Consider the following 15,152-nt stretch of genomic DNA (forward strand, 5'->3'; position numbering starts at 1 on the left):
AGAAGAACACTAGGATGTTTATGGTCTGCAGGAATAGGATGAGCCCCCAAAAAACCAGCACAGCAATGTGGCTAGGGCCAGCACAAGAGGACTCTGGGATGCAGAGTGTCCGGTATTGTCCAGTGGAAAGTAGCCGTAGTTGGTCCTGCAGGCATTCTCCACCTGCTCATAGGGGATGGGTACATCATCTGGTTGATCTTTAGTGAGGCTGTCTCGCACCTTTCAGGAGAAAAACGCACAGATGTTTCACTCGAATCCAGCTTGGATTTGGTAAAGGTTGTTTTATCAGCATGTACCAGGCCTTTTATTGTAGATGCAGTAATTATGTGTGAGGCTTTACTACACGAAGGGCTGAGTTTGTTCTGATGTCGGACAGTTCCTCAAACCACGGGAATCATCTTGATGTGTGGTTGGCTACTGAGTGAGTAAAGCAAGTTTGCTGTGTACAGGCAGTCAAACACAAGTGAAACACTACCAAATAAGACTAGTGGAAAGCTGTGTTCTCTTGACTAGTGAACTGCAGTGTGTGATCTGCACGGCAGTGAAAACTAGGCTGGGGCAGCGGTAGCTGATCTCACCCTCTCCACGTCCTTGAGGACCCTGAGCAAATTCTCGCCCAATGCGCCCCTGACCTCTGTGTCGTTCCAGCCCCGCCTCAACAGCTCCGCCACAAGGTCAGGAAACTTGGAGACATCCTCCAGGCCCTTGGGCACTCTGGGTAGATAACATGATGGGGTCAGGTTGACCAGGGGATAGATAAATGCACAGGGATCATTTAAAGTAAACCAACTAAACTTGATGATACTCTCATGATCTGTCAAGAAAGCTTCCCTCTTAAAATTGTAAATATTTTTTTTGATAGATTTGAAAATTGGGAGTAATCCAATTTCCCTTTTTTTCAGTTTTTAAATCTACCTGTTAAGCTTTATCTTTTGACACGTATTCATGGCTCTGAAACTGTTTCACGCTAAATCACTTCATGCATTCTATTGAATTAGTCAGTGACTTTTTGCCATCATTCCATCTGCGTGCAGTTTGGTAAGAACAGTATAGAATAGACAGGTGTAATTATTTATCACATTGAGAATCCTGGGTACACAGCTTAAAATCCATGGTTGTTTCTCACCTTCTCACTCCATCATAATCAGAACCAAAGCCAATGACTGTGTGGCCAGCTACCTTCTTGATGTGATCAAAGTGATCTGAATTCAACAAAAAGGAGGAATTGCAGGTATATTTTTAAAGTCTTAAGAGTTTAATGTTTCAGTACACTAACATGGTGACTCTTGGATGTGTGAGATGGCACTGACCTGCCACTTGGGAGAGATTAGCCGTCTGGCTGCATGTGACGTAGTCGTTGTAGAAGTTCACCATGACAATCCCTGCCTTGTCTCTCTAAAGTAAGTATAAAAGTCATAATTAGGTGACCTCTGAGCTGAGAATGAGGCTAGAGTCTGTGACTATAGGGACCAATCTGAACTCGATTTGCAGACCTTTATCAAGCAAACCACTTGTGAGACTGATTATCTGTCACCTCTTCCCTTTATAGTGTAATAGGAGAGTGCCCTTGCTTTCTGGTTTGTGAGATTTTCTTGATGGCTTATTAACATGCAGATATTCCTTGCCAAAGCAAGCTATGAAATTCGTAACTATTGTTCTGTTGCGATTGTTCTGTCGGATCTTCATATCTTTCCAAAAGTGCCAAAAAGACACATTGTGAATGTGTCTATTATGTTTTTATATTTATTGAGAGTATTCAAAATTATTTCTTGTTGTATATTTTGCTGTGGCTACTAATTGATCAGTCAACCAAACTAGGCTAACTTGTTATTCAGTAGCGTAGCCATGAAAAACAATATCACTGAAATGGCCAAAAATAATTCATAATTGGCAGGCTGGGACCATTAGTGCTCAGCAGGTATCCAATAAAAGTGGTAATCAAGGGGAAGAGTTGTGTTCCTAGAAGACTCTACTTCAGAAGCTTTCCAGGACTGTCTTTAAACCCCAAATTGACTCCAAACTCAAAACTGCAACTTGGTCAAAGTGTAGGTGTCCCTGGTTAGATCAAAAGCCTGTGTACACCACAGTCAGTCTCCTCCTGGGCCAAACCCTATAATAATTAGGCATTGGTACAGATTATCCCAATTAGGACGCCCACCCCTGTCACTCACCACTCTCTTAAGAACAGCATCCGGAACGTTCCGCTTGTGTTGGCACAGAGAGTATGCAGAGGAATGGCTGAAGATGACTGGAGCCTTGGATAAATCCAGCACCTGATTCATCACCTTCTCGGACACGTGCGCCAAGTCAATCAGCATCCCTAGGCGATTCATCTCCTTTATCACTTGCTAGAGGCATTCAACACAGTCATTCAGTTCAGTCAGTCACATCCCTTTTGCAGAACAATACTTCTGCTTTGAATGAGTAGACTATCTTAATTACTTTTAAAAATGGACAGGGTTTAAAATGTCAGTGTTCTTTGGGTGCTGAATCCACAGTAGGATTTGATGGTTTGGTGATCCTGAGTCTGCTTGAGATGGATATAAGGTCTGTCTGTACACCTTATGCTCCAGAAAAAGACATAAAGGCATTTTAAAAGCTTTGTTTTGTTAAATGATTCATTCAATGTGAACAGAGACCTCTATGCACCATAATACATTATTTATTTTGACAAAGGTGAAAGCAAGAGGAAAAAGGTCTGCCAGCAATGCCCTGCACAGTATTTGTATTAAAACAGTGTTGACCACAGGTTTTACCCCATACGGCCTATTCAGTATCATGTCATTTTCTACTCTTTTGTCCAGGGATGCTGGGTGAAATTCCCATGCCCAGCCTAGGACAAAATTATAGTGTATTATTTCTGGCCTCAGGATAATAATACTTACCACAAGTTCACAGACCATTGCCCCCCCCTCCCCTCCAGGGCCCGGGACAGCATACCTGGTTGTTGTGTCCCCCCCCCCCCCACCCCTCCAACAGTGGCAGCTCTGCTTCTGTCAAGAACCTGACGTGCTTACTTTTCCAAATGGAGACAATCCATTATGCACTGGGGCTTCTGTTCCTGTATCCACTTTCCAGTTATCAACCCTTAAAGAAATAAATGGAATGTTTGCCATTAGAATCCAGTTAATTTACTGTATGTGCACCTATGTGGCTCGGCTGCATAAATTATTTTTATCTCAAAAACTGACATTGAGGATGATGCAGCAATGAGAGAGATCTATAATTATCTGTAAAAATCAAGAGCTACTTATCTTTTAAAATGCCAAAGTAAATTTACCTTAGTTTACTATATAAAAAAAAAATTTGTGAAAAGCACCCAACAAGATTGTTGCTTTTTCATAAAGATGCACACAATGCTCGCAGGCAGTGCCTGCTGGGTTGCCAGGTGCAGTGCGCAGGGATTGAGCAGTGTTGCATTATGGGTAATTGGGGGCTACTCACCAGGGTGTATTGCAGCTATGCGTGAGGGTGAGGTAGCGCACACCCAGCCGGTACATGATCCGCAGAATGCCCAGGCTGCTGTCGATGGAGTGCCCGCCCTCCACTCCAATCAGACTGGCAGTTTTGTTCTGGATAAAAGCTTCCATTATATCTATGGTGTAGGGCAGAGTATGGTGCTCCAGTCATACATCAGTGATAATTCACTACTTTATGCTATATGCCGTGGGGTTTTCAGTTTTTTTTTTTTCTTACACGGATTACCCTTTGACTGAATATTACGTCTGTTTAAACTGACTGTAGAAGATGAGAACAGCACCTTTTTACATGGCCATGAAAACCACTCCTTGTGAGGGCTCTTGGCTCCAATGTATCTCACCTTGGCTGCTGGTGGCAAACATGAAGGATTCTGGGTATGCATCACACATTCTGTGGATGATGTCAATCTGATCCAGAGTTTGCCTGACTGCGTCCTTGTGCTGCGTGTCACATGGTACGTAGGCAGACCAGAACTGTAGATGAAGACGACATAAGTTTAGACAGCATGAAGTGTCGGTCTGAGGTACTGATGTGTTTTGTGTCTGTGGGCGTGTGCGCGTGCGTGCGTGTTAACCTGTACCTGTGCTGCCAGATGGCCCTCTTTAATTTTGGGGATGTTGGTGTGTGTGGTTTGTATGGTGTTCAGATCCACTTTGCTAAGCTGGTTGTTGAATTGCTTCCTTATCTGCCAGGGAAGGTCATTGTGTCTGGGGGGATGGAGGTCAAACATAAGTTATAGGGCATGCATGTACCCTGCAGACACTTGAAGGGCATACTGAACGTACAGTTATGAAATAGGTACAACAGTGTTTCTCTGTGCTATATCTCAGATCCTCAGAACCATTATTCATGGACATGTCTCTGATTTCATATTTGCTGTGAACAGCACCTGATTTACTAAGTTGGGTATACAGATCCCTCAGCTTTAAGCTACACTTTACTCTTACACATTCATACAAATACTTGCTGTAATTATCGTGCAATGTGAAAGATGTCATATTAAAAGGAAAGACATATGTAATACATAACTTATGAGAGAAATGCCATCTGTCCAGTATGAAATGCAGTACCTGAACACAAAACTCATGTTGTCTGTGGGTCATTGTGGTTGTGCTCGTATTTCAAACTTAATGTAGGATAATTTTGTGATCATGCAGTTAGGAGAGGTGGAAGTGCCAGTCTCTTACCCATCTATCAGAGGGGTCTGCTTCATCAGCTTTAAGGCTTTGTCCTTGTTGCGGTCCATAGCGGAGCAGTGCGTGAGAGCCACAACAGCCCACAGTGTCCAAAACCACCACATGATTACCTGTCTCTGCTCTGATTCGCCTATGATAACCTTTTATTTAAAAAAAAAAACAAAAACGCATGAAATAATTATTCTGACTGAACCGAACCCGTCCCTCTCGTGGCCACGGTGTTACTGAGCTCCTTGCTCTGTATCCCACAGTCGTCTTCTGTCCAGCCCCTCTCCTCTTGTCTATGGTATTTACTACTGTTTGTCTGAACACACATAGCCATGCACCTCTTCTGCAATATTCCTGAGTTAATGGTTAATGTGCCAGATGTCCAGCTGGGTTCCGCAAGGGAAGGTCATGCCTGATAAACCTTCTGGTATTTTTTTCAGAAGCTACCAAGTGTTTAGATTATTACAAGGCACATGATATTATATACTAAGTTTTCCAAAAGTTATTTGATAAGATACCACAGACTTGTGGACTTGTTACTAAAATGAAGATGGTAGGAATTAGAGGATGTATTTCAGAGTGGATTTGTAACTGGCTACAGGGTAGAACACAAAGAGTAGCTGTAGGAGGGATATTATCTGAGCAGGGAACTGGTGGAAGTGGAGTCCCACAAGGATTGGTGCTGGGACCACTGCTCTTCCCCCTATCAATGACCTTGACAGGGACATAGAAAAGTGCATTAGTCAAATTTGCAGATGATTCAAAACTGGGAGACCCAGCTAATAGTTTGGAATCTACTAAAGTAATCCAAGAAGATTTAAATAAAATGCAGAAGTAGGCAGAAGCCTGACAAATGATATTTAATATAGCCATAAGACAAATATGAAATTATGCATGTGGGAAATAAAAACATTAGGCAGGATTATTTTATAGGAGGAACAAAATTGGAATGTGCTCAATTTGAAAAAGACTTGGGGGTAATGGTTGATAAAATCCTTTCAGGATCTAGGCACTGTGCTGTAGCAGTAAACAAAGGGCAATGGAATGCTGGGATATATTGCCAAAAGTATTAAGTATAAAAGCAAGGAAGTTATATTTATACAATACATTAGTTACACCTCACTTGAAGTATTGCATGCTGTTCTGGGACCCACACTACAAGAAAGATATAGAGGCTCTGGAAGAGGTTCAACAAAGAGCAATCAGATTGATTCCTTGTATGAAAGATAAAAACTGTGAGGAAAGACTTAAGATGCTTGACCTAAAAAAAGGAGTAAAAGGAGACTGATTTGATTGAGGCTTTTAAATTGATAAATGGATACTATCTAGTCTGTAGGTAATGAGCACTAATTTAGTCAGGAAAATGGCGAGCATTGTCAGGCTAAATGGCCTGTTCTCGTTGTTACATTATTTTATGCTATGTTATATCATGGCCAATAAAACTCTGTTCTGATTGTTGCTGATTGCTGTGTCTTACAGTAAAACCAATAAAATGAGTAATAAGTAATAAAGACCAGTGTCCCTCGGTTTTTTGATCAACTGGTTACAGTCCACATAATCAAGCTGCTGAGTACAGGATGACTGAAAATATCTGGTAACAACTTGCCTTTGATTATAGTATATAAACCTATAATTACCCCAAGTGAGGCTTCACTATGTTTGCATTTGAGTAAGTTTAGGAGATGGTACTGGAAGATAAGATATGAAGGAACATTTAATCTCTTGAATATCCTCTGTTCAAGGCCATGATATGCTGACATCAGCCATGTTTGATTACCGGCATCATCAACAAGGTTGATTATTAGTGCAATGAATTAGTCCTTTACATGCAGTCTGCTATCTATCCAGGAGAGTGCAGACCAGCTTGCTTTCTCCTCAAAGGCGCATGATGTGAGCTGCCATTTCTTATCACACTGCAGGGCACGAGACAACCTTGCACAGACATGCGACATTAAGAGTCTCTCTACTCGGCTTACCCCTTTAAGGTGCGAGACTGTACATATGTGAATAGAATGTTCTTAACCGAACATTCTAATGCCGATGTTACGAGCAACGGAGTTCTAGAACACTGACTTATCATTTTGAAAAAACATTCTAAAAAAATATATACTCATCAAAGGGTTAAAGGCTGGTGTGTGAAGGGTCAGTGCTGACTGAGCTCTGCCATCCTCGTGGTGCTGGAGCCAGCTGTGAATCGCCCTCTGGGGCTGTTGCCACAGGCAGCACTGCCATGATCTGTCATCACTGCTGTGATCAGGACTGCCATGATTTCATATATCAGACTGCCAGGCCCCCTCTATGCACAATTCCATAAGAAAGATTGTCAGAGGGGTGAATGGTCACAGATAGACTACTCCAATATATGGCAAAAGTACTCCATATTTATATTTATTTTTCTATTAGAATGCATCAGCAAATAGTGGCCACTGAGTATTAATTTTAAAATACTACATGTACTTTAATAAATTGGCATTAACAATAGTCTCCCATGTCCTTTGCCTCATTATGTAAATATAAAATGTTAGTATGAACTTCAAACCTTACTGACTACTCCCTTAGAAATGGAACTGGTCAAAATCCCTCTCCCCTAAACCTACATTAAGATTAAATTTATTAATCTCAGGAACAGAGTTGATGCAAACAAGCAGAAATGTCAACTTGTATTTAAAAATGCTTACAAACATTTTACTCCTTTAATATGTTTCCCTTCCTTTTTTATATCGTATGAAAGAAAAATGGCATCTCTGACTTTTCTTTTGTGGCTGCCTCCTTTCATGGCTCCCCTGGGCACCCGATTGACCAGCAGGGGTCACTAGACCCCGCACTAACCAAACTCTCCTGTACCCTGGGCAACGCAATCGCAAATTACGCATCACCCTATGGAGCTACTGGCCACAGTCGGCGCTGGCGTGGGTTTTGATACGATCCCAGACCGTGGGGTTCATTCTTGCACCACAGCATGGTGCCTTAACCACCAATATGACACCTAGCCGCCCCTGCAAATTAGCATTCTAGTATCTGGAAAAAGTACCAGCCCCTCAAGCTACTGTGTTAAATCTGATTCATTTCTAATGTCATTTAACCTTCTTGAAACGAGTGAATATGTGAAAGTAAAATTATTTAATCTGTTAGGCATGTAGGCTTTCCATCGACAAACTAAAATTGTATTGGCAATTTGATTTTCTGTATATTTATGGACTGCCCTGTTTTATGCACTTGCAGTATTATGGTTGCTGATATCTCAAATGTGAATTGGCGCACTAAAATTTATGACGTTAATCTGGTGGTGGATGCCAAGTTTTTAATGCTCTCCTCATGCTTCAGGCATGTGAAAAAGGAAGATAATCATTATAGTGAAACACAGCACATTTAGTTTAAATATAGCAGTACTGCAAGCAACCCAACTTATTATAGTTGCTATAGGCTACATTACATTACATGTATTTGGCAGGTGAAAGTGAAATATGTCTCAACTCCAGGAAGTTACAAACTTGTGCTAAGAATCATGTATACTTTCAGGAGAAAATCTATTTAAATCAGTTTATTAAGATACAGTATATATTATATATGAAATAGAGGTTAAATTGATGTTAATTGATGTTTTCATATGTAATATTGACCATACAATGATGTATTAAGCACATTTTTAAGATCAAGTTTTCTCTGGCCATAAGCAAATATTGACAGATTTTCACGATAATGTTTGATCTGTCTTCCTTCTGGTTGTTGTTTGTTTCATGCTGAATTCTCCTCCCTTGCACAATGTCAGTTTATCAGTGAAACAAGATAAATTTCTTATCTGAACACCAGCACGCTGTTTCATGTAATGCATTCTGGGTTGTATCTAAACTAGGGTGCCTGTTTGATTGATACAGAATGGATGCTTGATAACCTACACTTGGAAGAAAAAGTAGTTTATACGAGAACTGTTGTTTTCGTGGTAATCAACACTGGGATCAGAAAGCTATTCTGCAATAAACAATTAGCCATATGGAACGAGTGGTGAGCATAACGGGAGAGAAACAGTCATTGCTCAATTGCTAGTAGTCGCTAGTGCAGGAAAACCTGAGGTTTGATGTAAGGGACACAGATTGATGAAGTTTATATGAAATAACAGCTAGCTGCTTCTTTTTAACTGCAGGTTACCATTTGCACAATTCAGGAGTGTGAGGAAGGGGCGGTGGTGGGGGAGGGGGGTGTCTGAAAAAGTGTTACCCTCGGGACATTTCAGCTAATTGCAATCCACCCTTAACAGCTGCCAGCTACCATAACTTTGTTCATTTTTGAAGTTCATACTCATGTCTGTGTGTTTACCATTGTTTATCACCTGTTGTGAATCAGCATTTAGGTCATTTGTATATGTGAAATGGACACAAGCCTTTAAAAAAAAAAAAAAAGAATCGCTAATTTCTTTAAATTTAAACAAATCCAAATTTGAAACTCATCACAATTCTGGATTATATCTGGATGAAAAATTGCCACTATGTAGTTTGCTCATATGAAAAGGGAAATGATTTACCTGAATAGAGGCAATTATCACAAATCCACCTAGCTTATTAACAATGCATTTGTGCTGAATAGGATTTATTTGGATTCCATTGTGATAAAAAAAAAGCAGCTAAACAAATATGTTTTAACATTTGGATGTTTTTCCAATTTTATTGGAATAGCTGACTTCTGATAACAGTGAGTGTGCATAATAGTAGGCATTGATTCACAATGAGAATTTTTTTTTTTTTTAAGTTCAGTGCTCTTCATGAAACCTGGCTGAATTTTAAGTGCTGACCTATATTCAAGCACTGCAAAGTAAGTCTTGACATTTGGATTGCGATGATGGAACCGTGAGGGTTGTGTTCTCAGACAATGTTGTTCTCATCTCCCGTCCGAGGGTCTAGACCTCCTCACAACCCCCTGTCAGGACGAACTCAAGGAATGAAGGACCAAACTTGGAGTTACATATTAACCCCCTGCCACTCACAGACAGTCATGTTAGCTATCACACCACTCCCCACATAGCAATTGCACGCATAGCAGGTGGTGCGAACACTACTGGTCATCCAGAATGCCTCTGAATAGGTGTGGCAGGTTCACAGGCACCATGTGGTTTTCTGGGTGGAGAGCACTGTGTGAGTCGTATATGCTCTGACAGACCCTCTCCCATAGGCACGCCCGTACAGATGGAGATTATTACTGGACACATCTGTATCAGAATGACCTGTTTGGAAAGAAAGTTTGTGAATGAGTAGAGACAGAGGGGTCATCCCAATCGCTTATTTCATCTGTCCTCGTCTCCTTAGTCACTGCATGACCCGTAAATCGATCACGATCCATTAAGGACACTCTGATCCATGAAATGCTCATTGGAGGAGCGAGGAGCTAAGAGTGAGGAGACTCCTAGAGGATGCTTCCACGAGGATACACCAGTGCAGCCTTTGCTGAAGTCTTCCTTTTTTTTTGTATCACGTGATGTATAAATGATTTACCCTGCGGATCCACCTCTCCAGACCTGCCACGTCCGTAATTCATGCCACTTCAAACTGCCGCTTGATGGGAAAGGACATTCCATTTGCCTAATACATGTGGCCTCGATTTCTCCGTCCTTGTATCTCATCCATGCATCTCTTCCTCGCGTCCTCTATTGGGTGGAGCTAAGGAGCGAGGAAAGCACACGAGCAAGAGATGCAAGGCGTGAAAACAAGCGATCGGAATGAACCCAGTCACACGCCTCACCAATTCTTCTTCTCATGAAAAAGAATGATGATTCGATTTTCCAATGTTGCTAAACTCCTGGAAACTGTGGCGAGTCCTTGGTTCCTGGTTGGCAGCTAGCTAATTTGGCTAACAAGCTACCAAGAAACGTTACAGTAACTGAGGAGGAATTATGCCAAATCCAAAAATATTTGATGTTTGCCAATAACATTTAACCTACTGTAGCTACTGTGTTGGATGAATCATAGGGTGGAATTCTGTTTCCTGAAGGCTGTTTTGGGGTCTGGTCTGTGGGTGTAAGGGATCCTGTGGGTGGATGTGTCGTGCATGTTTGTGGTGGAGATGCACGGAGTTTAGAGGACAATGATCTTAAATAAATTAGACCAGCAGCCTAACTCACTCCTTTCCACCACACAGGCATTACTCCTATGAATAAATAAAGGCATGCTGGATGTCTCATTCAGTTAAGGCACCATCTGGACTATGCCAGTGCTGACTGTGGCCAGTAACCCTATAATTGGCAGTTGCATTGCCTAGGTTACCGGACAGTTCAGTCAGTTATGGATCTGCGTTTCATCACTCTCTAGCTCTAATCATTTACAGTGTCCCATTGTCTCAGGACCTGAGAAGGCGCTCAGCCACAGAGGGAGAGGGAGAGAGACTCACCTGCGACACACACATAGGAATCATAAACTTTATGAATAGCATTTTTGTCTGCTATGTTGTGGAAGAAATGGTGGTACTGTGCAACTCACATACACCAGGGGATTTATTGTGATGTTCAGCTTAATAAAAATAGCACATTCACTCCAAGTGATGGAGATCTGTGCGATGTGTCTCATGTGCATTTCCCTGCATGTTCATCTTGACTCCGTGCTAAAGAGACTGGCACGTGCACACACCCAAGCACGACTGCCCATGTGAATGCAAAGATGGATAGTCAACCTCATGCTCTCCATCAATATTTTATTTTCCAGTCAGAACCCTGGAAAACATGCATCATTATTCTCATTTTCTGAAGTATGGGCTGCAGTTTCTAAAAGGATTCATGCAACATGTATGTATTAACGGAGCCTGACATTAAGCTAAATCAAGAAATAATATCTGTATTTCAAATGGAGAGACTCGATAGCCCTGTAGATCTGAATAATACATTTTTGAAGTGGCCAACCAAACCATAGTGCATGATGTTCTGCATCCTCCTCCAATGCCACGGTGTCCTTATTCTCTGGGGTTGCTCTGACAAAACAATGAAATAAGTTGTAAAATGTAATTGCTAGAAAGTGCCGAAGGAGCCACGCGTTCTATGTTTAGTTCTGTGTTTTAAATATTAACATAACCTGATGTCATATAAAAAGGCCCATGGGAGGTACGATTGAAAGTGACGAAGACGGCTGATTGGTTGGGTTCCAAATGCGTGTGTTACTTTACATACAGCTTTGAGTTTTACCCACTAAATGGCTTGGCTTTGAAATATCCATTCATTTAAAGCTTGTAGCTGCTTTTGTGAGCATGTTTTCATCATAACCTTTAGTTTAGCCAGTTGTTGAACAGAGGTTCTCACCTAAAGATCATGGAATAGCAGAAAGGAAAATTGTGGATAATGGAATCTGAAATGGATTATTGATGTAGGAGCATGTGACCATACGAGCACTCCATCCAGTCACGTTGTCAGTGTATTGCTTGGTACTGTTGCTTAGTCTGATGCTGTAAAGGTATCAAGCGGAAACATAATCTTGAAGTGGTTTGTATAGCTTACAATGACACGTGCCTTGGTGCTTTAATTCAGTTCTGAATTTGAGCGGCAGGTAAAGCACTTAACTATTGTATGTTTAGGCCAGTTAACTGAGTGAATGAGTGTTGTTGGTGTTGTTATTTAGCCTTAATATATAACTGAACTTTTTATGAGGAGAGATGTATTTTTGTGAACCGACAATTGTAGTTAAAAGCCCAACTTTCTGCTGAATGAGTCAATGAACACATTTCATGAAGGAAAGAAGCCTCTGTAGGTGTCCTGGTGTGAAACTGAGGGTACAGAAGCAGTGGTTTAAGTTTTAAAGCAGGAAGTTTGGGATGGCTGTCTTCTGAGTCCGCTGACAAGCATGTGCATAACCAGCCATATTCTCAGAAATGTGCTTACAGTTATGGACGTAATGGACCACACGATTACTTTCATTCCTTGTTTGATTGTGATATTGATCAGAAGCTTCAATGTGAGACTGGGGCTTGTCTGTGACTTAATTTCCTGTGCCCTCAAAGTTTCTAATCTCATTCCCCTGAAGAGCAATGACTGTATTTGCTAAGCTGGACACAGCACTGACTCGCTAAAGAGAAAATGGGTTCTGGAACAGAACACGGTGGTGGAGACAGGTTGTAGTTTTTGCCTTACAAATACCTGAATGTGAGCTAGAAACATGCTATGCAACCATAACCAAACTGCGAAAATCATGTCCAACTCTCGGCTATTTTGTTTTGTATTTGTTCTATTTTGTAAAAGCTGAAACGCCTCTGTACGGTACATCTGCTTTTATCTTGGCAGGCACTGGTTGTAACGTTAGCTGCTCAATTTTATGCTCCAAAGTCCTCTTGATTGCGTGCAATGGACGTAAGCTGTGTAGGCTATTGTGCTATCTGTCAATAGTAATAGGAATTACATATACATGCATAGGCTATTTTTCATGAATGACTACTGGTCGGGGGAAAAAATCTGACAAACAAAATATCGGTGCAGACGTTTTTGTATTAATATGCCAATATGATCAATTAATCAATTTGATCAGTTAAACTTATATCTAGAACCATGTTATTAACTATGCAGTAATCAGTGGTATTTAGAACACTGTGTGGAAAGTTGAGATGGGAAACAGAAGCATTGGTTGAGAATGCTTTTGTGTACACAGCTGTCTACATGTTTTCGATTATATATCCGCTACTGTAGCTAAGAAACGATCATTCACTGGGTGAACACGCTTATGCTAACCGAGGAGATAACAAACGTGTATTGTCAAACCTTACGATCAACAGAAAATCCAAGATCTGCAGAGGTGATAATATACATAATACTGTACCTCACAGCAATGTCGTCCACAGTGAATCAGTGATCCACGATGAACACCCGACTGTATTTGCCTTTCATCTGAAGCTTTTTTATTAATTTAATGCATTTTTGCAATGTAATGGTGAGGTTTAGCTACACTGCGGCTGGGAAATTGTATTTTTGCAGGTTCTCAAACACCATTCTTAAAAATGAATGTAGTCAGCTTTTTATGAATAGAGAATGATGACTCTTCTTCAAAACAGTCACAAAAAGAGCCATTGTTTTCTAATGACCATTTCCTCCAGCCACAATGGTATCTTACTTAATGGCGTCATGTGGTGTGTTGCCCTGTATAAATGAGAAAGTCAGAAAATGCACATATCATCTGAGTCAGACATCGTCAACACAGAACACAAATGGAATACCATTCATAACCATACCAATCAAGGCAAGACTTTTGTCAGCCTTGCTAACCTTATAAGGGAGGAATATACAGAGTATATCTTTTGATCCTTTATAAGACCCACTCTAGACCCTCCCACCTGTTCCCACATACTCCTTGGCTGTTTGAAACCTTGCAAAAATGAGCTCTCAAGGCTTTGAGCCGCTGTGAGGATGTGGCAAAAAAGTGGCTCATCGAATAACCTCTCCTTTTTTCAGTCTCTCCTACCCTCCTTCTGTGCATCCATCTCTGCTGCCGAATCAAACTTTTACCTCTCAAATTCACTCCTTTACTCCTAACCCCTAGAAATTATTTTTCATCATATCTCCTCTCTCCTCAGCCCCCCCTCCACCTTCTCCTCTCTTCTGTCTTTCTGCTGAGGAATCTTGTCTCCTATTTTGAAAAGATGGCCGACATCCGAGGTTTTGCCTTGGTTCCACCCCAGTTGAGTGGTTTTCATTTTTATTATTTATTTTAATCAAACAACTTCAAACACTTTTTCAAAATATTCCAAAGTGTGGAATTGAAGTGAAAGAGACTTGAGCGTTGAAAATCACTCATTGAACCTCACAAATTCTGACCAGTGTTTGTGTTTTCTGCCTTTCTTGCCTTTTGTTCAGATTACTGAGTGTCTTACCCTCTTCTAGTAAACCCTCCTCTGAACACTTATCCCTGAAGTCTTTACTTCGCTTTCCTTCACATTAAACCACTGTCATAATATCCCTTTCACACAATTAATCAGTGCTGTTATATACACCCTCATTCTTTTTTTTCATGCAATTTAGGAAATTGTAGTTGAGTTTTTAAAAAATCCAATTTCATTGCAGCCACTGGTGTCATACATATCAACCTCCACTATCATGACCCCTTTTTTTTGCTTCTACATGATTGCTTAGTTTTGTGCTACATCTCTTGAGTCACTTGCTAATTTTTGCTACACCTGGGAAGGAAATACACCTGTGACTCGACAGACCGAAGGGTTTGTAACGTTTCTGCATTCACAGCCTTGGTTTGGGGATTTAGTATCTGATATTTTACAGTCCCGTGGCCGTCAATGCATTACATTTCCCCGACTGTTTGCTTCTGTAGGTGGGTGGACATGGTCTCTGGCCTTGTACAACGTGTGGCACTGTCTGTAACCCGTCAAAATGTCTGCGATGGTGTTTGGGGGCAGGGGACGTTATGTAACTCTGTCAGCTCTGTCCTCCTTGAAGGAGCACGCCTCCTGCGTTTACAGGCCAGAAAGGAACAGGAAAGTGCAATGAACTGGAGGTAGAATGTAACAACCATTGACAGGGGT

General features: G+C 41.2%; 1 protein-coding gene across 1 annotated transcript; it reads right to left on the reverse strand.

Moving 5' to 3' along the window:
- LOC135241805 (dipeptidase 1-like) lies at positions 1 to 4,957 on the reverse strand. The gene is made up of 10 exons (XM_064312496.1): positions 4,668 to 4,957; positions 4,061 to 4,187; positions 3,821 to 3,953; positions 3,445 to 3,595; positions 3,018 to 3,087; positions 2,172 to 2,348; positions 1,311 to 1,395; positions 1,127 to 1,202; positions 579 to 714; positions 1 to 219 (listed from the first exon to the last, which is right to left on the reverse strand). The coding sequence occupies exons 1-10, from the start codon at positions 4,778 to 4,780 to the stop codon at positions 19 to 21; spliced, it is 1,269 nt and encodes a 422-aa protein (XP_064168566.1). The 5' UTR covers positions 4,781 to 4,957; the 3' UTR covers positions 1 to 18.
- Positions 4,958 to 15,152: the final 10,195 nt, after the last annotated feature.

Source organism: Anguilla rostrata, chromosome 16 (genome assembly GCF_018555375.3).
Source record: "Anguilla rostrata isolate EN2019 chromosome 16, ASM1855537v3, whole genome shotgun sequence".
In the NCBI taxonomy this organism is placed as follows: Eukaryota; Metazoa; Chordata; class Actinopteri; order Anguilliformes; family Anguillidae; genus Anguilla; species Anguilla rostrata.

What these genes read in the sequence shown, in the direction of transcription:
- LOC135241805 (XM_064312496.1), bottom strand. Translation starts at nt 4,780, where the DNA reads ATGTGGTGGTTTTGGACACTGTGGGCTGTTGTGGCTCTCACGCACTGC. An exon ending in AGGGCCATCTGGCAGCACAG is followed by an intron (nt 3,954 to 4,060) that starts GTACAGGTTAAC and finishes CTTCATCTACAG; the next exon opens with TTCTGGTCTGCCTACGTACC. An exon ending in CATAGCTGCAATACACCCTG is followed by an intron (nt 3,088 to 3,444) that starts GTGAGTAGCCCC and finishes TATTTCTTTAAG; the next exon opens with GGTTGATAACTGGAAAGTGG.